The sequence below is a fragment of the Salvelinus sp. IW2-2015 genome, linkage group LG11 (assembly GCF_002910315.2).
Source record: "Salvelinus sp. IW2-2015 linkage group LG11, ASM291031v2, whole genome shotgun sequence".
Taxonomy (NCBI): domain Eukaryota; kingdom Metazoa; phylum Chordata; class Actinopteri; order Salmoniformes; family Salmonidae; genus Salvelinus; species Salvelinus sp. IW2-2015.
This window is the reverse complement of record NC_036851.1, coordinates 28049202-28075280: the sequence shown is the minus strand read 5'-3', so window position 1 is coordinate 28075280 and position 26079 is coordinate 28049202. Positions and strand designations below refer to the sequence as shown.

Genomic DNA, 26079 nt, shown 5'->3' with positions numbered 1-26079 from the left:
ACAGACCTGTAGTGCTCACCTCAGTCAGTCATCATGAAAACCTTTGCGTGCCTGGTACTGTCCAATCTCAAAACCATCACTGACGCCTCCCTCGACCCACTGCAGTTTGCCTACAGAGCTAACAGTTCTGTGGACGACGCTGTCAACATGGGCCTACAAGACATCCTCAAACACCTCGATAACCCAAAGACATATGCAAAGATAATGTTTGTGGACTTTAGCTCTGCATTCAATACCATCAGCCCAGAATTGCTAAAAGACAAACTCTCCCAGCTGAACGTGTCCAGCTCCACCTGTCAGTGGATCACTGACTTCCTGACCAACAGGACGCAACACCTGAAGCTGGGAAATCACCTTTCGAACTCTTTATCCCTCAGCACAGAGCGCCGCAAGGATGCTTGCTCTCACCTCTACTCTACTCAGACTACACTAATGACTGCACCTCCAACAATGCATCAGTCAAACTACCCAAGTTTACAGATGACACCACCAGAGGTGGGACCAAATAACACTTTTTTTCGAGTCTCAAACAAGTCTCAAGTCACACGGTCCAAGTCTCAAGTCACAAGGTCCAAGTCTCAAGTCGAGTCACAAGCAGGACAGGTCGAGTCTCCAGTCAAGTCCAAGTGATGCATTCTAAGAACAAGTCAAGTCAAGTTTTTGTCAAGTCAAGTAAAAAATACATATATATACAGTTGAAGTCAGAAGTTTACATACACTTAGGTTGGAGTCATTAAAACTCGTTTTTCAACCACTCCACAAATTCCTTGTTAACAAACTATAGTTTTGGCAAGTCGGTAAGGACATCTACTTTGTGCATGACACAAGTCATTTTTCCAACAATTGTTTACAGAAAGATTATTTCACTTATAATTCACTTTATCACAATTCCACTGGGTCAGAAGTTTACATACACTAAGTTGACTGTGCCTTTATACAGCTTGGAAAATTCCAGAAAATTATGTCATGGCTTTAGAAGCTTCTGATAGGCTAATTTACATAATTTGAGTCAATTGACAACACGTATTGCCTGTGTATATTTGGTAAATGTACTTGTGTATTATGTTATATATGGTGCATTCAAAATTGGATCACCAAGACCTGTATAAATGAGCACTTCAACCTGCCTCGCCTTCTGCTGATGTCATGCCCTTATGACTGCTATAAAGTCTATATTTTACAAATACATAATCATAATGTATTAGCCAAAATAAAAGTACTTGGCCCCTCCCAGGACCATACAATTACCCAATTGGCAATTAAACAATAAACTGGTTCTACAATGTAAAAGGCAATTTTCACAACCATTGTTACATTGGTATATACGTCTTAATCAGACTTAATAATATTTAGGCAATACATTTCTCTTATTCAACGTACTGACTCCAAAGTGTGGCGCGCAGGCTACGTAGCTTATTTCTATGAGCACTGGGGTGTACCCTCCTATTACATACAGTGACTTGCAAAAGAATTCACCCCCCTTGGCGTTTTTCCTATTTTGTTGCATTACAATCTGTAATTTAAATAGATTTTTATTTGGATTTCATGTGATGGACATACACAAAACAGTCCAAATTGGTGAAGTGAAAAAAAWAAWAATACTTGTTTCAAAAAATTCAAAAAACAATACGTGTGGAAAAGTGGTGCGTGCATATGTATCCACCTCCTTTGCTATGAAGCTCCTAAATAAGATCTGGTGCAACCAATTATCTTCATAGGTCACATAATTAGTTGAGTAAATTCCACCTGTGTGCAATCTAAGTGTCACATGATCTCAGTATATATACACCTGTTCTGATGGTCCCAGAGTCTGCAACACCACTAAGCAAGGGGCACCACCAAGCAAGTGGCACCATGAAGACCAAGGAGCTCTCCAAACAGGTCAGGGACAAATTTGTGGAGAAATACAGATCAGGGTTGGGTTATAAAAAAATATCCGAAACTTTGAACATCCCACTGAGTAGCATTAAATCCATTATTAAAAAATGGAAAGAATATGGCACAAGAACAAACCTGCCAAGAGAGGGCTGCCCACCAATACTCACGGACCAGGCAAGGAGGGCATTAATCAGAGAGGCATCAAAGAGACCAAAGATAACCCTGAAGGAGCTGCAAAGCTCCACAGCGGAGATTGGAGTATCTGTCCACAGGACCACTTTAACCCAGACACTCCACAGAGCTGGGCTTTACGGGAGAGTGGCCAGAAAAAAGCCATTGCTTTTAAGCAAACACATTTGGTGTTCGCCGAAGGCATGTGGGAGACTCCCCAAACATATTGAAGAAGGTACTCTGGTCAGATGAGACTAAAATGTCATTTTTTGGCCATCAAGGAAAACGCTATGTGTGGCACAAACCCAACACCTCTCGTCACCCCGAGAACACCATCTCCACAGTGAAGCATGGTGGTGGCAGCATCATGCTGTGGGGATGTTTTTCATTGGCAGGGACTGGGAAACTGGTCAGAATTGAAGCAATGATGGATGCCGCTAAATAGAGGGAAATTCTTGAGGGAAGCCTGTTTCAGTCTTCCAGAGAATGGAGACAAGGATGGAGGTTCACCTTCCAGCAGGACAATGACCCTACGCATACTGCTAAAGCAACACTCGAGTGGTTTAAGGGGAAACATTTTAATGTCTTGGAATGGCCTAGTCAAAGCCCAGACCTCAATCCAATTGAGAATCTGTGGTATGACTTAAGGATTGCTGTACACCATCGGAACCCATCCAACTTGAAGGAGCTGGAGCAGTTTTGCCTTGAAGAATGGCTAWAAATCCTAGTGGCTAGATGTGCCAAGCTTATAGAGACATACCCCAAGAGTCGTGCAAAAGGTGRCTCTACAAAGTATTGACTTTGGGGAGTGAATAGTTATGCATGCTCAAGTTTTCTGCTTTTTTGTGTTATTTCTTGTTTATTTCACAATAAAAAATATTTTGTATCTTCAAAGTAGTAGGCATGTTGTGTAAATCAAATGATACAAACCCCCCAAAAATCTATTTTAATTCCAGGTTGTAAGGCAACAAAATAGGAAAAATGCCAAGGGGGTGAATACTTTCACAAGCCACTGTACAACCAGAATGACTGAGACATAGGACACAAACACACAGAACTCTAACATAGCCCTGAAAATATGAACAAAGGAAACCATACATACAATTTAATAAACAGAACTTCTACCTCATGAGTCTTGCAAACATCGAAGTGCACATTAAACATCGCGCCCACTCAGAGGGTAAGAAATAGTAGGCTAAATTAAAATGTATCTTATCAAACATTAAACAAGTGTTGCAATAAACAGTACTGGGATGGAATGATGAAATGCTAGTAGGTCTATGCTAGCAATTGTTGATTGATGCCCAATTGCTCGTAAGCTTGCAAAGTAAACACTTAATATTCTTGATCGCCAAACAATTTTTGGAGCTGCATATTTATTTATTATGGCAATTCTGGCTCCCAATTCTGKCTCCCAATTCTGKCTCCCAATTCTGTCTCCCACAATTTGACGTTTGCGCTGCACCTGATCCTATAACTGTACAGTAAATCAGCAAACGGCTGACCAGTGTTGATTGACAGTTTGCTGATCCAATTAAAGAGTTGAGTGTGCGTTTCACTAGCCAATCTGTTGCAGTTTTTGTTGTTGTTGCAAGGTCGATGCTGCGGCTACTGACTGCGTGGAGAGTAATCCATGGAGACTGTCTCAAAATGAGCGACAACACATTACAAATCCTGGCCAGATAATTTCAGGTCATCAGTCTCAAGTCAAAGTTGAGTCCTGAGTCTTGAGGGTCCAAGTCAAGTCTCAAGTTATTTTATTATCTATCAAATCAAGTCTCAAGTCATCAAATTTGTCAGACTGGTTGGTCTCATCATCGACGGCAAGTTCATGTACCAATTCAACACAGAAAAAAACAAGGAGATGTTGGTTGACTTCAGAAAACGCCCCCTCAAGATTGAAGACTCAGCTGTTAGCAAGGCTGAATCTTTCAAATTCCTTGGGACCATCATCGCCCACAACCTCAAGTGGGAGGACAACATCACAGCGGTCACCAAGAAGGTACACCAGTGTATGTACTACTTCCGGCAGCTGAAAAAACTCAAATCTCCCAGTCAAACCTGATTCGGTTTTATGCATCAATCGTTGAGTCCATCCTCACCTCCTCCATCACCACCTGGTTTGGGTCTGCGCCTGCAGGAAAAGTCATCGTCGACCCCTCCCACCCCGGTCACCACCTCCTCCAAAATTCCCTTCTGCCAGGCAGTTCAGGTCACTTATAACCAAAACCTCCCGCCACCTGAAAAGTTTCTTCCCCCAGGCTGTGGCCCTCATCAACCAGCCATCTGGCCCATAGAGACTAAAGTATTATGCACTCTATGCTGCATACCGTATCAAGCCATCTCTGAACTGCACACAAAATAACTGCTCTATACAGCATTTACACTCTGTTTGTCTCTCTGCATTTAGATATATTCATACTGATACTGGAAATTTGTACATCCACTGTATATAAACCGTATACCCACTGTATATTTGTATATCTGCTCATTCCCTTATAGCTTTATGCTAACTCTAGCTAGTTGTATGTAAACTTTGTTTAAACTTCGTTGTCTGTATTCTGTCTCTAAATGTTGTCTGTCACAAGCAGCACCATATCACCAAGTAAAATTCTGAGTATGCGTAAATGTACTTGGTGAATAAAGGTGATTCTGATCAACAATCATTGGCTCATCAATTTGTCTAAACATTAGCCTGTCGATGCAATCAATTGTTTCAATTAGAATGTTTGACCTTGCTGTCAGTTCAATCATGTATGCTCCCCTCAGGCTATTAGCTTTGTTGTAGTGCAGTAACTGCAGTTAATACATGTTAGCATGACACACTCATTCTATTCCTAATCATTCAGTGTCTTTCTACCTTCATTGTTTACATTAAATAGTCAAAAACAGCATTGTTCATTCCTGGTCCTGGGGACTTTTTGTTCTAGCCCAGTACTACTACTACTCCTAACACATGATTCAACTAATTTACTAATCATCAAGCCCTTGAATAGTTGAATCAGGTGTGTTTGTACTTGGCTGGAACAAAAGCCTGCATACACTGTGGTTCCCAAGGACCAGGTTTGAAGAACATTGGGAAAAACTCTAATACTTAGTGTGTCTCTCACTACAGAGCTTTCGCAAGAAGCCTGTTCAATAAATGGCATAGTAAAAAGTATGCTTCTTGTATGTGTAATCCATTTCTGTGTGATCAATCTTTAAATTATTGATCAACATGCATATGTCCATCCCCAGCCTAATTTAACATGATTTGTTGATTGCCTTCAATGCATCTATATCTTATCTTAGTTTCCAATGGAGGCCATTTCATATATCTACAACCTTTGTGACATTTCACACATGACCCTTGACCCCTTATACCTCCCCTTGGATCATGGAACATTCCATTCTTAACCTTTTGTCCGTAACGTTATGCGTCACACAGATGTGTGTATTGATTTGCTTAATGTGAGGATTGTTAAAAGTAATTTAAATGTCACTTGAAGGGATAAGCATTAAAATATATTTTAGGCTATTTCTTTATCACAACTGACATCTATTTTTGTCATTGGATTTTGTTTGTCAACAAAATGTATTTTTCCATATCACCTTAACTATCTCTGAAGAAAATGGGTTTCTGAGATAATTGGTCAATGTAGTTTTCTGTTATTCTTCGAGGTGAGACAGAGTATTGATATTGAAGTTTGAAGGACTTCATGGTAAATGTGGTTGTGTTTAACCACCATTGAGATATCTTTGTCTCTGTGATAGGGTGTGAAAACAATTGTTCTTGTCATGTTTTTATTGTCCCTCTGTGACCAAATCAATATCTCATCCGCTCACATAGTGGTGTAACCCAGTGTTTCCCAACTCTAGTCCTCGAGTGCCCCAACAAGCACACCTGATTCAACTTGTCAACTAATCATCAAGCCCTCAACGAGTTGAATCAGGTGAGTTTGTCAGGGCTCCAACACAAATGTGTGCTGTTGGGGATAATCAAGAACTGGAGTTGGGAAACACTGGTCTAGACAGGCAAGGCCATCCATTCAGCAGTATACTATAGGCCAACCTTTAAAAACGTTACAGCAATATGTGTCATCATCGTTAGCATACTATACTGTTACAGCCTCTGTGTGCGTCCCAAATGGCACCTTATTACCTACATACACTCTTAGCAAAAGAATGTCTATCTAGAATCCTTTGAAAAATATTTTTGGGTTCCAGGTAGATGGAACCCAAAAGGGTTCTACCTGAAACCAAAAAGAGTTCTACTTAGAACCAAAAAGGGGACAAACGAAGAACCCTTTTGGAACCCTTTTTTCTAAGAGTGTAGTGCACTACTTTTGACCAGAGCCCATATTGGGAATTGGGTGCCATTTAGGACTCAGAATATACAGTATGTGTCTATTATGAATGTCAAAGTCATTTTCAAACATCATACATTTTCATCATCTTACCATCCATACAAAACTTCTCTTCTTTTTCATTATATCTCCCTTCCCTTGTTCCATGGTCACAACCTTTCAAAGAGAATGTGTCTACATAAAGACTAAGCCCAAGTTGCAGGCAACTTTTAAAGGTTGCAACAAATCACCTCCCAGAGAGCTTACACAGTGACAGGATGTATCACAACAGAGCGACTTCATTCCAGGTGTTCTGGGGAGTGAGTGCGTGTGTGTTCTCTCTTGTCTCAGGCCCGTTAAAATGGCAGATCGATGATGCCTTACATTGATGTTCCAGCCACACCTCAAACACCACGGATCCCATTACTGGATTACGAGGAACAAGGTTCAACATAATGACTTTTTTTACTTTGTCTGACTGCGGCTTTAAACTGGAGACATGATGGGAGAAGAGAGCAGAGGAGAGGCAAGTAGAGGATAGCAGAGCAGAGCAGAGCAGAGGAAGAGCAGAGGAGAGGAGAGAGCAAGCAGAGGAGAGCAGAGGAGAGGAGAGGAAAGCAGAGGAGAGGAGAGGAGAGGAGAGGAGAGGAGAGGAGAGGAGAGGAGAGGAGAGGAGAGGAGAGGAGAGAGGAGAGAGAGGAGAGGAGAGGGAGGAGAGGAGATGACAGGAGAGGGAGAGGAGATGACAGGAGAGGAGAGAGATGACAGGAGAGAGAGAGAGGCGAGACAGGAAGCAGACGCAGAGCAGAGCAGAGCAGAGGAGAGTAATGCAGATTACTTCACAGCTGGTAAATTCCCACCTCCAATTTGGTTACGAATGCAGCACTAGTCCGTTATAGCCTAGTTTGTTAAATAGCCTACAGAAACAAAATAACAAATTGTAGATAGACCTATCCCATATTTGCTAAATATGTTAAACATGTTTGCAGTCCACATTGTTCTAAGTACACTAAACAAAAATGTAAACGCAACATGTAAAGTGTTGGTCCCATGTTTCATGAGCTGAAATAAAAGATCCCAGAAATGTTCCATACTGTACGCACAAAAAAACATATTTCTCTCAAATGTTTTTAATAAATTTGTTTACATCCCTGCATTTCTCCTTTGCCAAGATAATCCATCAATCTAACTGGTGTGGCATATCAAGAAGCTGATTAAACAGCATTATCATTACACAGGTGCACCTTGGACCTCCACATCTGGTTCTTCACCTTCGGGATCGTCTGAGACCAGCCATCCGGACAGCTGATTGAAATTGGCATATGGGTGCATGTTTTTAAGGACACACCTCAAATACACTACATGACCAAAAGTACGTGGACACCTGTTTGTCGAACGTATCATTCCAAAATCATGGAGATTAATATAGAGTTGGTCCCCCCTTTGCTGCTATAACAGCCTCTACTCTTCTGGGAACATTGCTGCGGGGACTTGCTTCCATTTATCCACAAGACCACTAGAGAGGTCAGGCGCTGATGTTGGGCGATTAGGCCTGGCTTGCAGTCGCCGTTCCAATTCATCCCAAAGCTGTTCGATGGGGTTGAGGTCAGCGCACTGTGCAGGCCAGTCAAGTTCTTCCACACCAATCTCGACAAACCATTTCTGTATTGACCTCGCTTCGTGCATGGGGACATTGTCAGGCTGAAACAGAAAAAGGCCTTCCCCAAACTGTTGCCACAATGTTGGAAACACAGAATCGTCTAAAATGTCATTGTACGCTGTAGCATTAAGATTTCCCTTCATTGGAAATGATGCAAACAATTATATTGATGGAAGCAACAATCTATCCGCAATATTAAAGCTGATCCACCCCCTAAGTAGATTTCCCTTCACTGGAACTAAGGGGCCTAGCCCGAACCATGAAAAACATTATTCCTCCTCCACCAAACTTTACAATTGGCACTCTGCATTGGGGCAGGTAGCGTTCTAATGGCATCCGCCAAACCCAGATTCATCAGCTGGTGAAGTGTGATTCATCACTCCAGAGAACGCGCTTCCAATGGCGGTGAGCTTTACACCATTCCAGCCAACACTTGGCATTGAGCATGGTGATCTTAGGCTAGTTTAGCTGCTCGGCCATGGAAACCCATTTCATGAAGCTCCATGACGAACATTTCACGGCTGATCCGTTGTTGCTCCTAGACGTTTCCACTTCACAATAACAGCACTTACAGTTGACCGGGGCAGCTTTAGTAGGGCAGAAATTTTACGAACTAACTTGTTGGAAAGATGCCATCCTATGATGGTGCCGCGTTGAAAGTCACTGAGCTCTTCAGTAAGGCCATTCTACTGCCAATGTTTGTCTATTGGGATTGCATGGCTGTGTGCTTGATTTTATACAGCTGTCAGCAACAGGTGTGGCTGAAATAGCCGAATCCACTAATTTGAAGGGGTGTCCACAAACTTTTGTATATATAGTGTATTTCAACCCCTCCCACCTCAGCTCAAGCGAGCTGATGTTAGACAGATAAATTGCAGAACCTGGCGTAAGGGGTGCGAAATGCCAGTGTGCCAGTTTTAACATGACGAAATTGCAAACTAACCTGCTTTGATTCTTGCGACTCCTTAGCGCCAGCTGAAAATAGAGCCCTAGATCTCTGGTCCTTTGTCTTGTAAACATGTGACAGCCTTTTTGAAACAACCTTTAGCCAGCTACAGCAGCCACTTAAAAGCTAGCAATTGGATGGTGTGGGTGGGTGGGGATATTTCAAGCTAAGGAGTTAGTTTAACCAATTCAACTGGGTTGCATAAGGTTCTGAGCATAATGCAGAACCGTATGTCTGTGAGTGAATCCAACTTGAAAGTCAATATGTGCCAACTAGGACAACATAAGATGGAGGGAGGCAGGGCAAGGCTCCCGAAGAAACAGACAGAAGAGCGAAATGAGATGGGCGGGTGCTGCTGCTGGGTCCTCCATCCCCGTTAGCCTTGTTTATGTGCCACTGTCTGTGGATCATTCGTCTTCATTACGTGTCTCTCTGAAAACTATTGACTGCCACACTCGGTTGGGCCTGGGCTAGGTCGACAAGCCCCGCGAGCTCTCCAACGCAGCCCAATGAGGAACACTGAAACCTGCTCATTATCATGGCAAACCTCTCCTCTCGTTAGCTATCCACAGTTTTACACGGGTGGTGAAATTAAGTGAAGAAAGGTTTAGAGGGTGTTTAATGGTTTTGTACATTTTTTAAATTGTGTTTCACCTTCTCATGGTTGTGCATCACAATCGTCTGTGGGCAGAGAAAGACTACTCATATGTAGATTAATCATCACCAAAATCATTGGAAAAGTGCTTGTCTTGTATCTGGACATATATTATGAGTATTTTTTTGCTAAAAGCAGGCTTTTTCATAATGTATGTATGTTATCTGACCTAGTTAATGGAGGATGTATGTTGTGTAAGGATGAACCGCCCACCCACTCACTCAGAGTGTGAGCAGTGAGATATGCAGCTCCTCCTTACTGGTTCAGGGATACAGCCAGGCAGAACTATACAGAAGGTAGGGAGTTCTGTAGGCCAATATCTCCCTGATGGCTTGTTTAAAAGCTGTGGGCTGTTTGTGTTACCTCCATCTGTTCACCCCTCACTGCACAGCACACACACACACACACACACACACACACACACACACACACACACACACACACACACACACACACACACACACACACACACCTATTAACTCTGTGCCACCCTCGGAGAGAGGAAAGTACTCCCACCCCCAGAACTATTTCCACTGCCTCCATGACACATGTTGTTGTCTCAGCTCTCATCATACATCATACCTCTAGCCTAGTCTATACAGTCAGCTGCCAAGAAAACTGATCACACTGTTACTGTTGTTTCTTCTCATAGCTGCACTCTATTTCATGAAAAATAACATGTTTGTCACACATTTGTTGTTGGAGACTTAGGATGTGCTATATTTGAATGTGGTGATACTAGCTAAACTGAGCAATTCCCTCTCCCTCTCTCGCCACAGAATTTCCGAGAGCTGCACACCACTCAATCACCCTCATTGGGGTCCCGTCACAGCCAAGAGAAAGGGAGAGGGCGGGAAATGGGCTGGCGTGGCCATTGCTATGCGTGAGCGAGTGCCGCGGTGTCCATGGAGACCGAGGTCTACAGCAAGCTTCTGGAGACTAGCGATGGGCAGGGGACGGGGCTTCTGGAGGGAGGGGACTCGCTGGGGGCTGAGGAGGGCTGGAGCCCCCCCTTACCCCTGGGCTTTCAGGTGTCCCTCACCAGTGTGCTGATGCTGGAGCTGGTGCTGGGATTCAGCAGCAACCTGACCGTGCTGGTGCTCTACTGCGCCCAGTCCAACCTGGTCGACTCGGTCAGCAACATGGTCACGGTCAGCCTGCACGTGCTGGACATCCTGGTGTGTGTGCTGTGTCTGCCGCTGACTGTGGCGGTCATCCTGCTCCCAGCAGACGGTAGTGGCGGGGGCAGCCTGGCTACGCTGTGCTGCTTCCATGAGGCCTGCGTCACCTTCACCAGTGTGGCCACGGCCATTAATGTGCTGGTCATCAGCCTGGACCGCTACGACATCTCCGTCCGGCCAGCCACACGGCTGTTGACCCCGCGGCGAGCTGCACTCCTCCTGGCCGCTGTCTGGGCCATGTCATTGGCCGTCTTCTTCCTGCCCTTCCTGGAGGGGGACTTCTTCTTCTCTGGGGTGGAGGTGGAAGACAGCGAGGGAGGAAGAGGAGGGGGGGAGATGGACATGGGGGATCTAACCTCTGGCCCAGAATCTGACCCTGAGACCCCTACTGGGCTGACCCCCACTCGGCTAAACCCTACTGGGCTGACCCTCACCCCCTCCTCCCCCTCTACTCCCTACTATTCCCACCACCTGCCGCCAGTGTGGCAGAATCGGACATTGCTGTGTGTAGGGGGGCAGGGCTACCACACGGGGCTGGCCATGTACTACCACCTTCTTCTGCAAGTGCCCTGCTTCTTCATCGCCGTCATTGTCATGCTGTTCACATACTACCGCATCCTGCAGGCCCTCAACATCCGCATCGGCACCCACATCAAGAGGGGCCCACGGGCCTCCAATAAGGACTCAGGCTGCAGGATCCGCAGGCGGAGACAAAGGAGGAAGGGGCTGAGTCTGGCCACAGAGGGGGGAGGTTCCTCCAGCCAGAACCAGCACCTCACCCACCCGCCCCTCATTCCATCTCCCACCCCCACCTCCCCCCCACCCTTCTCCTCTATGCCCCTGGTCATCTCTGACAGCGGGGCCACGGGGGTCACCAACACCGCCGCCACCACCCCCATTGCCACCACCCCAGCGACCCCTGCCTCCCAGGCCCCTACCTCCACTGACGCCATCTCCCCCCCGCCGGTGGCGGCAGACCGCCCAGGTGTCCAGGCCTCTGTGTCAGCCATCATTGCCTTGAGGCGGGCCGTGAGGCGTCACCGAGACCGGCGGGAACGCCAGCGGAGAGTCTTCAAGATGTCCCTTATCATAATCTCCACCTTCCTGGGCTGCTGGGCTCCTCTGTCCATGGTCAACGTGTTGATCCTGTGCCTGGGCCCCAGTGACAGCCTGGTACGTGTGAGGCTCTGCTTCCTGGCCATGGCATATGGCACCACCATCTTCCACCCGCTGCTCTATGCCTTCACCAGACAGAAGCTGCGTAAAGCGCTGAAGACCCGTGTCAAGAAGAGGGTGGTGTCCCTGCTGCAGGTGGACCCAGCACCCAGCGGGGGAACTGTTATTCTCAACTCCTGGGTGGAGGGGGGAGGACAGAGGAAGGGACGCAAGCCTCGACTGGAGGGCAGTGACGCCACCAGTAACTGTCTGACAGTGGCTGTGAGAGAATGAGAGGGTGTGTGTCTGTGTGTATGTGTGTGTGTTTGTTTGTGTGTGTGTCTGTCTGTCTGTGTCTGTGTGTATGCGTACATGTGATAGTTGACAAAGGTCAGGTGACATCATTAGCTCCTCCCTCCATCGAGGAGGGCAGGTGAGCCCAGAGCTCTAATTAATGTCAGACCTGCTCTGTGATATACACAGCTCCTCATTAGTCCCCCAGGCAAGATGCCTGCTCCGTCTCCATGGCAACACCAAGCTACCAAGCAATATGTGACATCACCTGCTCCACCACAACCTTAGTTACTTTATATACATTCCAGTACAGGTAAACAGCAACAATCCACACAATCCATACATGCATGCACATTGATCAACCTGTAGTCATTCACGGAGCAAGTAAGCACACAATATATACCTGCACACAGAACTCAGTGAGAGTCAATATCCAGTGACATTTTATAATTTGATTAGTCATGCCTTAATTCAGTTCCTAATTGATTCCCATGGTTCTGAATGTTTTACTGTATGTGTATTGTGTTTACAAGAATGTAGTGTGTGTGTGTGTGTGTGTGTGTGTGTGTGTGTGTGTGTGTGTGTGTGTGTGTGTGTGTGTGTGTGTGTGTGTGTGTGTGTGTGTGTGTGTGTGTGTGTGTGTGATCATGTGCAATAAAGCGTCAACAGTGGCTGAGCCTCCCCAGAGAGGAAAAGGCAAAGCGAGAAAAATCTGTTCACGAAAATAAGACTACGAAGTGAGGAATTTTTTTATTGAGGTCAATGAGAGAGTGTCAAATTTGGTCAACAAAAAATTTAATTGATCATTTGCTACATGAGGCTTATTTGATCGTATTAAAGTTTCGAAGTGGTTAGGTTGTTAAGAATTCACTGATATAAGTGGACGCACGTGGCATCTTGGCACGTGAGAGCGGTCACTTGACTATCTTATCAATATAATAGATAATCTTTGACCTCCCTGAGGATGTGAACAAAGCATTGTGGGATTGTTCTCATGCTTGTTCTCATGGGCTAGACTACAGTAGAGGGAAGGACTTCACCTGTTGATTGACTGCAATGCCCTGTTGCCATGGCGATATGGGTGGAGTACCTGACATGATACCTGCGAAGATAACCTCCTAACCATGTAGAACTGTAACCATGTGATTAGAACATGTTCATTTACTAGTGAAATATACATTTTATAGAGGACTTTTAGGAATCAAAGGGCAATATTTGGTAACCCTCACAACTGTTTATCAATGGGACAAGTCAACAGAGTGGAACACCGCTGTGAACCACCCCAGGCCCCAAAGATAAACAGGTCCTGGAGCAGCTCTTGGGGGTTGTTTTCTCTCTGTGTCTCCCTCCTCCTCAGGGATTTATATCAATCTCCCTCTGAAGCATGTTGAACATCAGTCACACCCTTGGACCAGCCCTCATTCACTTATTCTAATAGGTATTAGCTTAGTTATTGCCATGCAGGTAGGCTACATATGATCAACAGTTTGGGTAGACTATGTATGGCTCTCAAGTGTGAAGGAGTTTTTTCAGGCTTGTTTGTTGGGTACTATAATATAGGTCATTTTTCTCTCCCCTTGTTCCCTCTTTCTTCACTTTGGAGCCAGACGGATGGAATGGATTCCTGTGTATTTATATATATGTACATGATCAGGGATGTAAATACTCTAATATCTAGCTCTTAGGGGTTTGAGTGGAAGGAGTGTTTTGGGTTGCAACAGTCATCTGTTGGCCATAATATCAGCCGTTGAGAAGACAAACGTGGAAGAGCTCAAACATCTAAATGTATTGTGTTTCTGTATATGTGTACTGTACATTTATGGTCATGTATATAGAGATATGATAGTATTGTATATTATTTATACTGTGTTATTGTATTGTATTTCTTATTAGAAAAGAACAAAGTCTGTATTAAAGAAATAGACTATTTACTGTATGCTTTTGTGCCAATCATTTGTTTGAATGGACCATGTAAGTGTTCAAGAGTAAATTTTTCTAACTTAAATTCCCTGAATTTATTCCTTACAAATATCCACATAGGACTATATTCACACACTCTCAACAACTGTCTCCTATCTGATAGAACAGTTGATATTTTTAACCGCACACTATTAGAAAAAAGGGTTCATAAAGAGTTATTAGGTTGTCCCTGTAGCACACACTCTCACTCATCACTGCTCCTGAGCTGCCACGTGCACATGCCAACATGCACGCATGCTTTCTCATTTACATAGTGAGTAGCTTACAGAGAGATAGAGGGAGGAGCTTGAACGTGTGTGGGAGAGAGAGCACATCCAGTCCCATCATGCACCTGTCTTCCTGTCAATCAACTCTGCACAGCTATTGTAATCTCCTGTCTAGACTACCATCAACCCCCTGCAACCTATCCAGAATGCCACAGCCCATCGGGTGTTCAACCTTCCCAAGTCCTCCCATGTCACCCCGCTCATACGCACACCACTGGCTTCCAGTCGAGGCTCGCATCCACTACAAGACCATGGTGGTTATCTACGGAACAGCAAGAGGAACTGCCCCTCGCTACCTTCAAGCTATGCTCAAACACTACATTTCAACCTGAGACCACTTCTGGTCTCTTGGCCATCTCACCCCTATGGGGGGTGAACCCGCTCAGCCCAGTCAAAGCTCTTCTGTGTCCTGGCACCCCAATTGTGGAACCAGCTTCCCCTGAAGCTAGGACAAGGAGTCCCTGCCCATCTTCTGAAAATGTCTGAAATCCTACCTCTTCAAAGAGTATCTTAAATGAATCCCAGTTAGTGTTGAGTGGCGTTGACAGCGTTCAGGATTGGTGTTGTTTGATGGTTAGTGTGAAGAGCTCTTATAGGACCTAAAGGCACTCAGTATGATGCATGTAATGAGTTTGAAAATATTTAATTGACTGTTGATGTCATTTCCTTTAAGACCAATCTCAGTTACAATTTTCATCTAGTTGATTAATATTTATGACAGCACTCTGTGAAAAGTGGTTCTTCCAATTTGACGACATGGGGCAAAAAATATGAATCATGAACAAGTTATTGACATGCAATTTCTATTAATATTGCAATGAGTTTGACACACAAAGAAAAACGTAATTGATTACCAATGTAACACCACTCTGCATGCTCAAACAAACAAATCCATTCTAAAAGCTTTAACAAGGTATTTTGTTTCATTTGAAAACAGCATAACATTTAGTCAAATCAGATTGTGCTGTGAAATATAAATGATGTGTCTGATTAAGGCCCCAAGTTTGCTAGGTTTGTCACCAATGTTTTGTGCAGGCTAACGTAGCAGACGTGAGTCAGGCTCACAGTCTCGTGATGAGGGAGTCCTGCTGTCTGACTTCAAAATCAACCTTGTAAAATGGTCGACACGTTGGTTTATCCCCTCCTTGTGGAGAGTTTGACTTTCCTTGCAAAGACATATACACTGAACAAAAACATGTACGCAACACACAACCATTTCAAACATTTTACTGAGTTATAGTTCATAGAAGGAAATCAGTCAATTGAAATAAATAAACTAGCCCTCAATTTATGGATTTCACATGGCTGAGCAGGGGTGCAGCCATGGGTGGGCCTATGCCCTCTGACTCCATTAAATATTACAGTAAAACCATGTTCAATCAAGCATTATGGGTATGGCTGACTAATATCAAGAAAGTGAATATCAAAGCAAGTATTATTTAATAACTTTGTAAAATGAATGGATACACATACAAGACATAAAATATAAGTTACAAAGCAATACTGACATAAACTAAGCATAATTGTAGGCATATAGATCCTAAGGTTTACTTTCAAGACAAAGCATGAACAAAGAAAATGCCTAGAAGCCTAGGAAATTAGATTTGATTATACAACCTTCATCCATGGACAGGCTGCAGGTTAAGAGACTGAACAAAGAGTGTAATTTCATTATATTTATAACATTTGAAAATGTAACTTTTTCAAACCAAATCCAACCACCACCATTAACCATTCAAACGATACCAAGTTTACAGTAACCTGACCACCCAGGCCCAATCTCCACAGGATGTTACAGCATCTAATGGCTGGTGTGGGGGATGAGACCAATGTAAATAAGACAGAATTCCTGAGAGGACAATACAATTCCTTTGGATAGAGTAATTTAAAGTTCACCCTGTGCAGAAACAAATTACCACAGAGATCATACATCCATATAGATGGCATAAAAGTTATCCTACAATAGCCCTACTCCATTCTTCACTCCTTGCTAGCCCACTCCCTCTTCTTTCTCTGATCCCTAAATTTAGCATCTCTGTCCCAGATTCTTACAGTATTTACTGCTGACTGCAGCCACTCTGCTCTTCTTTAATAAAAATATGTTATCCCTTCCTCCCTCTCTACAATGCTGTGACAATAGGAAGCTAATGAAAATGAATGCTGGTGTGTTCAGGTAAACTTGCCCTCTACTGACACCTTCCATTACTATACACTCCAACTCACCTCTCCTCTTAACACCCTCCTTACCTTATTAAGCCAGATTGTTAACGTCCAGTATGTTGTTGTTTTGTATTTGTGTGGGTGTGCATGTGTGTGCACCATACTGATATGGTTACGCGACAAATAACAATAAGGATTTTTACCCCTCTGTTAATCCTATTAGTTCCCTTCTCTATACCTAACTCTGTCCTTCATCTCATCCCTTTCCTTCTCTTTCCCCCCTTAGTCTTTGTTCCTCATCTCTCTCATCTCTTATGCCTTCCAGAACAAAGGAAAACCTCTGCAGTGCCTATATAGGAATGAAAGTCACCTTGGGGGAGAGAGAAACGGGAGAGGTAGAAAGAGAGGGAGAAAAACAGCAGAGAGAGTGTGTGTTAGAGTGAGAGAGAGAAAGAAAAGAGAGAGATTGGCAAGAATAGAAGCAGGAGAAAAAGAGAGAGAGAGAGAGCGAGAGATAGGGAGGAGTGGGGAGCACGGATGCGAAGAAAGAGAAAATAGGAGGGGAAAGTGGGATTAGTGGGAAAGGCAGGAAGACTGGAGGGGAGGGAGAGAGAGGAACAGGACACAGTGAGTAACAAAGAGAAAGCACTGCATAGCCCCCTCCATTAGAAATGCAAGTCTCTGCTTTAAAGGTCTAATGCAGCCATTTTCATCTCAATATCAAATCATTTCTGGGTAACAATTAAGTACCTTACTGTGAATGTTTTCAATTAAAATGGTCAAAAATATACAAAAATCGCTTCTTAGCAAAGAGCAATTTCTCAAGCAAGATTTTTGCTAGGACTGTCTGGGAGTGGTCTGAGTGGGGAGTGGAAAATTGAAAACTAGCTGTTATTGGCAGAGGTTTGGAACTATCTTTCTTATTGGTCTATTAACTAATTTACTACTTGATTATGTCAGCAGGCAGGCCAAAACTCCATCCAACCTAAACAGATTGAAATTTCTTTTCAAACCGCTCTTATACCAAAAGGGCGTTATCATAATGTTCACAATTTCACAGTATTATTCCAACCTCATACTGTGGAAACATACACTGAGTATACAAAACATCAAGAACACTCTTTCCATGACATAGACTGACCAGGTGAATCCAGRCGGAAGCAATGATCCCTTATTGATGTCACTTGTTAATTCCATTTCAATCAGTACAGATGAAGGGGAGGAGACAGGTTAAAGGATTTTTAAGCCTTGAGACAATTGAGACATGGATTAGGTATGTGTGCCATTCAGTGTGAATGAGCAAGACAAAAAATGTAACTGCCTTTGAACGGGGTATGGTAGTAGGTGCCAGGCGCACCGGTTTGTGTTAAGAACTGCAACGCTGCTGGGTTTTTCACGCTCAACAGTTTGCTGTGTGTATCAAGAATGTTCCGCCACTCAAAGGACGTCCAGCCAATTTGACACAACTGTGGGAAGCATTAGAGTCAACATAGGCCAGCATTCCTGTGGAATGCTTTCGACACCTTGTAGAGTGCAACTCAACATCAGTGTATATAAAACACAAAAAAATCTAGTTTTTGAGTGCATGGGCCTTTAATGAATTTAGAGATAGAATAAACACTTATGGTTAGAGTCAACACTGGATGAGAATGTAGATGCATAGTGATGCATCTGTGAGCTAAACCACCACCCCCACAACTACCGAAGCTCTCGCCTGTAACAGCATATAGCCTAAGCATGGCAATGCTCCTACGCATGTACCAACCACAGGCTGTGGGAAAAACTAGAAAGGTAGACTGTCAGCAAGGCCATTTTCATTAGAATTTGCCTGTGGAGAGCATGTAGCCTAGAAAAGTAGGTCAGACAGGCCAATTCCACCTAGGCTTGCTTTGTAGGCCTATTGATTTTTTATTTACACCCAACTTACACCCACAATCAAAGAACAGATTTACACAACTGTGTTCCACACTAGCCCATAGTTTTGAAACCACAACCACCTCTAGATATTATATACAGTATATTGCACTGCGGCAGCCTATAGTCTAATTGCTCAGTCTCCAAATTCAAGCAAGCTACTGTAGGGCAGGCAACTATTAAGTTCAGATTCTATTCTTGCTGAGGTGTGCAGCAGTGTGGCGGTTGTGTGACGTAGCTAGCTAGCTGCCTGTCAGAAAAGCGTTTGTTTTTGACCCCAGGAGGTTCTCAGAGGACGACACTGAATTATTCATTAGGCTCCTCGTGGATCTGATTAAGTGCTGAATTAAATTGATTACAAAAAAATTATTAGCTGCCTGCAACATCAGAATAATGAGTCAGGCATTCTGGAGTGGTTCAATGTTGCAGGCAGCAGTGTAGGCTTTCCTTGGCCTACATTTGTTACTGGGGAGGTCATTTTCCCAATTTAATGAGATGAAAAAAACATTTTATATTCTGTATATTGTTTAAAAATATTTGGATTAAATGCGGGTACAATTTGTGTTGAAAAATATGTATATATTTTTTTAAAGCTTATCTTCTCAGCCACATATGTATCAAGATTTATTTATATCTCATAGGTGGTAGGTCAAGTTTAAACAATGTGTGTAGGTGTTGGCCTGTGGAGGGCTCAGCCTGGCAGTAGCCAGAGCACCAGGAAGTCCCAGTGCTTCCAAAGGACGAACAGAAAAAGGGCCAGTAGGATGGTGGCGGCCCCCCGATCTTGGGTCTTTATGAGCGGAGTGATGAAGTTGGCTGGGGTGGAGACGAACACCAGCACTACGGCCATGACAGCCAGGATAATGTTGATGAGTTTGCCCAGCAGGGCGCGGGCATTGGCGTTCTCCACACCCTCCAACTGCACCACCTGCTGCTGCAGCTCCAACTTAGTGATGCGGGTCAGGCATGACTCCACCGCCTCCTGTACAAACACACACATATAACATAATATGTACAAATACAAACACACCAAACATAAAGTTCCAACAGCTTCAGGGGTACTACAGTATAGGCTCTGATCTGCAATCATACTTGAGGAGCCCATTTTGCCATGAGGCTGTGAGAAAGATGAGCAGTTTTATAGCTAATCTCATGCTATTCTACATATTTTGCAATGAGGCTGAGAATTTAGAATTTTTAAAGCTAATTTCCTGCTATTCTACATATTTTGCCACGAGGCTGAGAGAACATTTTGCAGTTTTATAGCTAATTTCCTGTCATTCTAAAAATGTATGACGTGTTCATTTTCTATCTGGACCTCCAAAATATTGCCTTGCGGGAGCTGCGGGGGTGTGTGGTACGTCAGTGTGTTTCAGTACATCTTATACACAGTGCTGTAGTGGTAAAAAAAAAATGGTTGGTAACCGCTGATCGTAGTTCGCAGTGAGTAAAGTAATGCTCCCTAAACTTTCATTGCATTTTTCTGTAAAAGGTGGGTAAATATTCAAAATAAAAAAGGTGAATAAAATGCATTTACATGTGTTTACCCTCCACTACACAGCTGCTTATACACAGTGTCTGCCTCTTTACCTGAGAGTCTCGGGTTATCTCATCAGACTGGTAGGCCACTTTCTCCTCCATGCTGGCCAGCTCATGTTTCAGGTTGGACATCTCCTTCTGGTGCAGCTCTGTCAGGTCATTCAGCTGCTCTTCCAGTCGCTCATACCTGTATCTCTCCTCCTGCAGGCACTGGTTCATGTAGGAGTAGTCACTCTGCAGCTGACTCTTCATGTCCTCGATGGCGTCCTCCATGTGGGCCTGGCTGGCCTTGATCTCCTGCAGGCCTACCGGCTGGTTGTCCCAGGAACTGTGATGGTGGTGCCCATCCAGCCTGGCCGGCCCCAGCCCTAACATCCCCCCTTGTCCCCCGGCCCCGGAGCACTCGTCATCACTGCCGTCACTGGAGCACTCGTCATCACTGCCGTACTTGGGGCTGGAGGCCAAGGTGAAGCTGCCACTCAGGGGTGCGTCGTCTGAATGCCCCTCTACCGTGTCCTCTATGGTGTCTGTGCTGTCGAATTTGTTGCAGATCAAGCTGGAAAACTCTTTTGGCTTAGATACCTCAGCAGTATGGGTAAGTTCTGACACCCCTCCTTTGACCCCCTCCACCACACCTCTACCAAAGCCACTGATCCCTGCTCGTACGTTGGCCCCTACATCCTTCAGCCCCTGCTGCATGTCCACCAGCACATCCTTATGCTGCTGGCCTAGACCATGCTATAAGGAGAAGGAGGTAATGTGAAAGGGGAAACGGTGCAAACTCAAAAGAAGACCACTGAGACATGGAGGACCCATCTCTCTCTCTCTCTGTTTCTCTCTCACACAACACACACACAACACATCACACACACACACACACACACACACACACACACACACACACACACACACACCTGCTGTAGCTCCTTCAACTTCTTGCGATAATGCTCTAGCTTCTTGTGCAGGTGGGTGATGGTCTGTGCAGACTTCTGGTTCTTCTTCTTCAACACCTGTCTGATACGGAAAGCCTGATGCCTGTTGGCATTGTGGGCCAGCTTGAAGTACTCAGCCACGTTGTCATCTCGTGCCTCCTGTTCTATGCGAATCTGCTCAGTGATCTTCTGCTGCAGCTTCTCCAGAGCAGTGTGTGTTCGTTGCACCTCGACAACCACTGACCCTTCAGCCCCTCTGTCCACAGCTCCCATCTCTGCCACAGCCCCTGCCCCATCTATGCTGATGTGAGAGGTGTCAGAGGCACCATGGCTGGCTGAGGGGGGCAGGCCCAACATTGTCACCTCGCTCTAATCCAGCTAAAAGGGCCAGCGGTGGGGAGGCAGGCGTGATAGAGTGCAGGCAAAGAGAGTGGAGTGAGCATAATTTATGCGAGGGCTGCATTAGACGGTAAAATATCTCTTTAAAGCAAAAAAAACATCACAATGACAGATGTGGTGATTTTTTCCTCGCCCAACCTCCAGCCCCCAGTCTCAGATCTTCAGCATGGCTCATATACAGTAGGCTCCTGACAGAGCTGCCTTTCAACAGGACGATGTGTATAAATACAATTTTAACAGTGCATAAACTACTTAACTAAGAAATCATGATGTACAGTGCATTGATTCTAACCATAATTATATGGACAAAAATCTGTACTATCAATTAATAGATTTCCCCTCCGTTCAATGCTAATTTCAACGAATGAAGTATCCGGTTGATTTTGGGAAAATATGAGTACAACTGTCTTACCTTTAAAGAAAAAATAAATAAATTAGGGACCCATAACTGCATAGTTCAAATTGCCATAGCTTCAAATTGTTTTGTAGACCACTTATGACATCACCAGGTTACAGGATTTTCCTTTTATGGAATAGAATGTATCTGGTAATTACACTGATTATGACACAGGACTGAACAACATCAAAGCCATAGAGTTAGGACAACTTTTTGAATGTATAGACAAGACGTTCAGTTACATAACATTTTTAAAATATTTACATAGCATTGTTAAAATAATCCCCATTTAATGTTAATAGGAAGATAACATGGCTACCATAAAATGTTGTAGTGTTATGTAAATGCATCACAAGACTCATAGACATTCAGTTTTACCGTATTTTTTAAATAATCCCCATGTACTGTTAATGGAGAGCTACAGTAGCATGGCTGCCATAGAATGTTGAAGTGTTAAGTAAATACACCATAATGCAGAAACTGCATTGGCCCAACTCTTTAAATACATGGCTCTGTACAACATTGGGTATGTTTACATGCATTCTAATGATTTGATATTAAACTGATTATGCAATATTCATGGTAACAGCTCAAGGTCAAAATCGAAGTAAGCATATGCCGATTAATTAAAACACCTGGTTTTCTGAGCTATCTTTCAAATGATTAGGACATGTAATCACCTTAATCGGCGTTCCAGCGGTGTATTTGATCTGCATATTTGCTAGAACCATCCGAGTGAGCCTCCCTCTTTAGCGCGAGTGAAGTGTTTTCAGAACAACTGAATGTATGTGTCTTAGAAGTAGTTTTCACATACAAACTTTATGTCCGAACTCAGAATCAAATATGCTTCCCAAAAATGGTAGAACCATCATTTTGATTGCCGATGTTGTGCATTTATCAGCGTCATCAGGTAGTCTGATTTCTGATGTGTCAATGTAAACAGGATTATTAGAGAAATCACTTTTTCGGTTTTAAACAAACTATTACATTAATAAGACTATCCACAATAAACACATTATTGTGCGCATGTGACCACACTCATTGTTGTTTTAAACCCTCTATCATCCAGAAGGTGAGGTCAGTATCGGTGCATCAAAGCTGGGACCGAGAGACTGAAAAACAGCTTCTATCTCAAGGCCATCAGACTGTTAAACAGTCATCACTAGCACATTAGAGGCTGCTTTCTATAGACATAGACTAGGAATCACTGGCCATTTTAAGTAATGGAACAATAGTCCCTTTGATAATGTTTACATATCTTGCATTACTCATCTCATACAGTTGAAGTCGGAGGTTTACATACACTTAGGTTGGAGTCATTGAAACTTGTTTTTCAACCACTCCACAAATGTCTTGTTAACAAACTATAGTTTTGGCAAGTTGGTTAGGACATCTACTTTGTGTATGACACAAGTAATTTTTCCAACAATTGTTTACAGACAGATTATTGCACTTATAGTTCACTATATCACAATTCCAGTGGGTCAGAAGTTTACATACACTAATTTGGCTGTGCCTTTAAACAGCTTGGAAAATTCCAGAAAATTATGTCATGACTTTAGAAGCTTCTGATAGGCTAATTGACATCATTTGAGTCAATTGGAGGTGTACCTGTGGATGTATTTCAAGGCCTACCTTCAAACTCAGTGCCTCTTTGCTTGACATCAAGTCTGGTTCATCCTTGGGAGCAATTTCCAAACACCTGAAGGTACCACGTTCATCTGTACAAACAATAGTACGCAAGTATTAACACCATGGGACCACGCAGCCATCATACCGCTCAGGAAGGAGACGCGTTCTCTCTAGAGATGAACGTACTTTGGTGCGAAAAGTGCAAATCAATCCCAGAACAACAGCAAAGGACTTGTGAAGATGCTGACGAAACAGGTACAAAAGTATCAATATCCACAGTAAAACAAGTCTATATCGACATAACCTGAAAGGCCGCTCAGCAAGGAAGAAGCCACTGCTCCAAAACTGCCATAAAAAAGTTAGACTACGGTTTCCAACTGCACATGGGGACAAAGATCGTACTTTTTGGAGAAATGTCCTCTGGTCTGATGAAACAAAAATAGAACTGTTTGGCCATAATGACCGTCGTTATGTTTGGTGGAAAAAGGGGGAGGCTTGCAAGCCGAAGAACACCATCCCAACCGTGAAGCACGAGGGGTGGCAGCATCATGTTGCGGGGGTGCTTTGTTTCAGGAGGGACTGGTGCACATCACAAAATAGAGGACATCATGAGGAAAGAAAAGTATGTGGATATATTGTAGCAACATCTCAAGACATCAGTCAGGAAGTTAAAGCTTGGTCGCAAATGGGTCTTCCAAATGGACAATGACACCAAGCATACTTCCAAAGTTGTTACAAAAAGGCTTAAGGACAACAAAGTCAAGGTATTGGAGTGACCATCACAAAGCCCTGACCTCAAACCAATAGAAAATGTGTGGGCAGAACTGAAAAAGCGTGTGCGAGCAAGGAGGCCTACAAACCTGACTCAGTTACACCAGCTCTGTCAGGAGGAATGGGCCAGAATTCACCCAACTTATTGTGGGAAGCTTGTGGAAGGCTACCAGAAACGGTTGACCCAAGTTAAACAATTTAAAGTCAATGCTACCAAATACTAATTGAGTGTATGTAAACTTCTGACCCACTGGGAATGTGATGAAATAAATAAAAGCTGAAATAAATAATTATCTCTACTATTATTCTGACATTTCACATTCTTAAAATAAAGTGGTGATCCTAACGGACCTAAGACGGAATTTTTACTAGGACTAAATGTCAGGAATTGTGAAAAACTTAGTTTAAATGTATTTGGCTAATGTGTATGTAAACTTCCGACTTCAACTGTATGTATATACTGTATTCTATACTATTCTACTGTATCTTAGTCACTTTAATCATGTTTACACATCTTGCGTTACTCATCTCATATGTATATACTTTATTCAATATTATTCTACTGTATCTTAGTCCATGCCGCTCTGACATCGCTCGTCCATATATGTATATATTCTTAATTCCATTCCTTACTTAGATTTGCGTGTATTGGGTATATGTTGTGAAATTGCTAGATATTACTTGTTAGATATTACTGCACTGTCGGAGCTAGAAGCACAAGCATTCCGCTACACCCGCAATAACATCTGCTAAACACGTGTATGTGACCATACATCACAAACCCCCGAAGTGTCTTATTGGTATTATAAACTGGTTACCAACTTAATTAGAGCAGTAAAAATAAATGTTTTGTCATACCCATGGTATAGTCTGATATACCATGGCTGTCAGCCAATCAGCATTCAGGGCTTGAATCACCCAGTTTATAATTCATTCTATAATACAAATAATACATTCTAGAGCATGCATTATTACCCTATAATGCATGGCATATTTGCATGGTAGAATTCAATGGCTATAGTTCATTTTTGCATGTTTTGTTTGAGATACTTTTGAACGCAAAAGTCAAATTGAAAACAGTATTGGTATTGTTGAATTCGATTTACACAATAGCAAGCTAGGACTGATGGTTTGGTTAGCTAAACTAGCAAGTCTGTTTGTTTGATTACCAAGGCAACTACTGTAGCTATCTAGTAAACTTGCTATCTACTTCAGTGGATGTTGAACACATTTCTACCTAAAAATGAACACATTTCTAGTGGCAAATGTGTTCTGTTTGGGCTGCAATCCCCACACAGGTACACCTATGACAACTGCCATTTCAAGTGCAGGGCGCGAAATTCAAAATCTATTTTTTTTTTTATATTTAACTTTCACACATTAACAAGTCCAATACAGCATATGAAAGGTAGACATCTTGTGAATCAAGCCAACATGTCCGATTTTTAAAATGTTTTACAGGGAAGACAAAATATGTAAATCTATTAGCTAACCACGTCAGCAAAAGAGAGCACTTTTCTAACTCCATCAGTTTTTTACTCCGTCACTAGCTATCACTAATTCGACCAAATAAAGATATATATAGCACTAACCAAGAAACAACTTCATAAGATGACAGTCTGATAACATATTTATTGTATGCATATGTTTTTTTGAAAAATGTGCATATTTATGGTATAAATCATAAATTACATTTCAGCTACAATCAGAAATTGCACCGAAAGCAGCCATACATTTACAGACACCAACGTCAAATAACTAATTACTCATCATAAAACATATCTGAGAATACATACTGTGCAGCAATTGAAAGACAGGATTCTT

The 26079-nt window shown here is 43.2% G+C and overlaps 1 protein-coding gene, 1 long non-coding RNA gene and 1 pseudogene across 2 annotated transcripts in view; 2 read left to right on the top strand and 1 right to left on the bottom strand.

Moving 5' to 3' along the window:
• Positions 1-14160, top strand: part of LOC111970117 (G-protein coupled receptor 22-like) — a 29405-nt gene extending 15245 nt beyond the window's left edge. Inside the window, exon 2 of the mRNA XM_070445614.1 lies at positions 10415-14160. Coding sequence (XP_070301715.1) covers positions 10541-12265 — 1725 coding nt within the window. The 5' untranslated portion in view covers positions 10415-10540 and the 3' untranslated portion in view covers positions 12266-14160. The remainder of the gene's footprint in view (positions 1-10414) is intronic.
• Positions 1-26079, top strand: part of LOC139028380 (uncharacterized) — a 112001-nt gene that overhangs the window by 40641 nt on the left and 45281 nt on the right. The gene's annotated exons all lie outside the window — the stretch shown is intronic.
• Positions 19240-22568, bottom strand: LOC111970675 (transmembrane and coiled-coil domains protein 2-like; annotated as a pseudogene).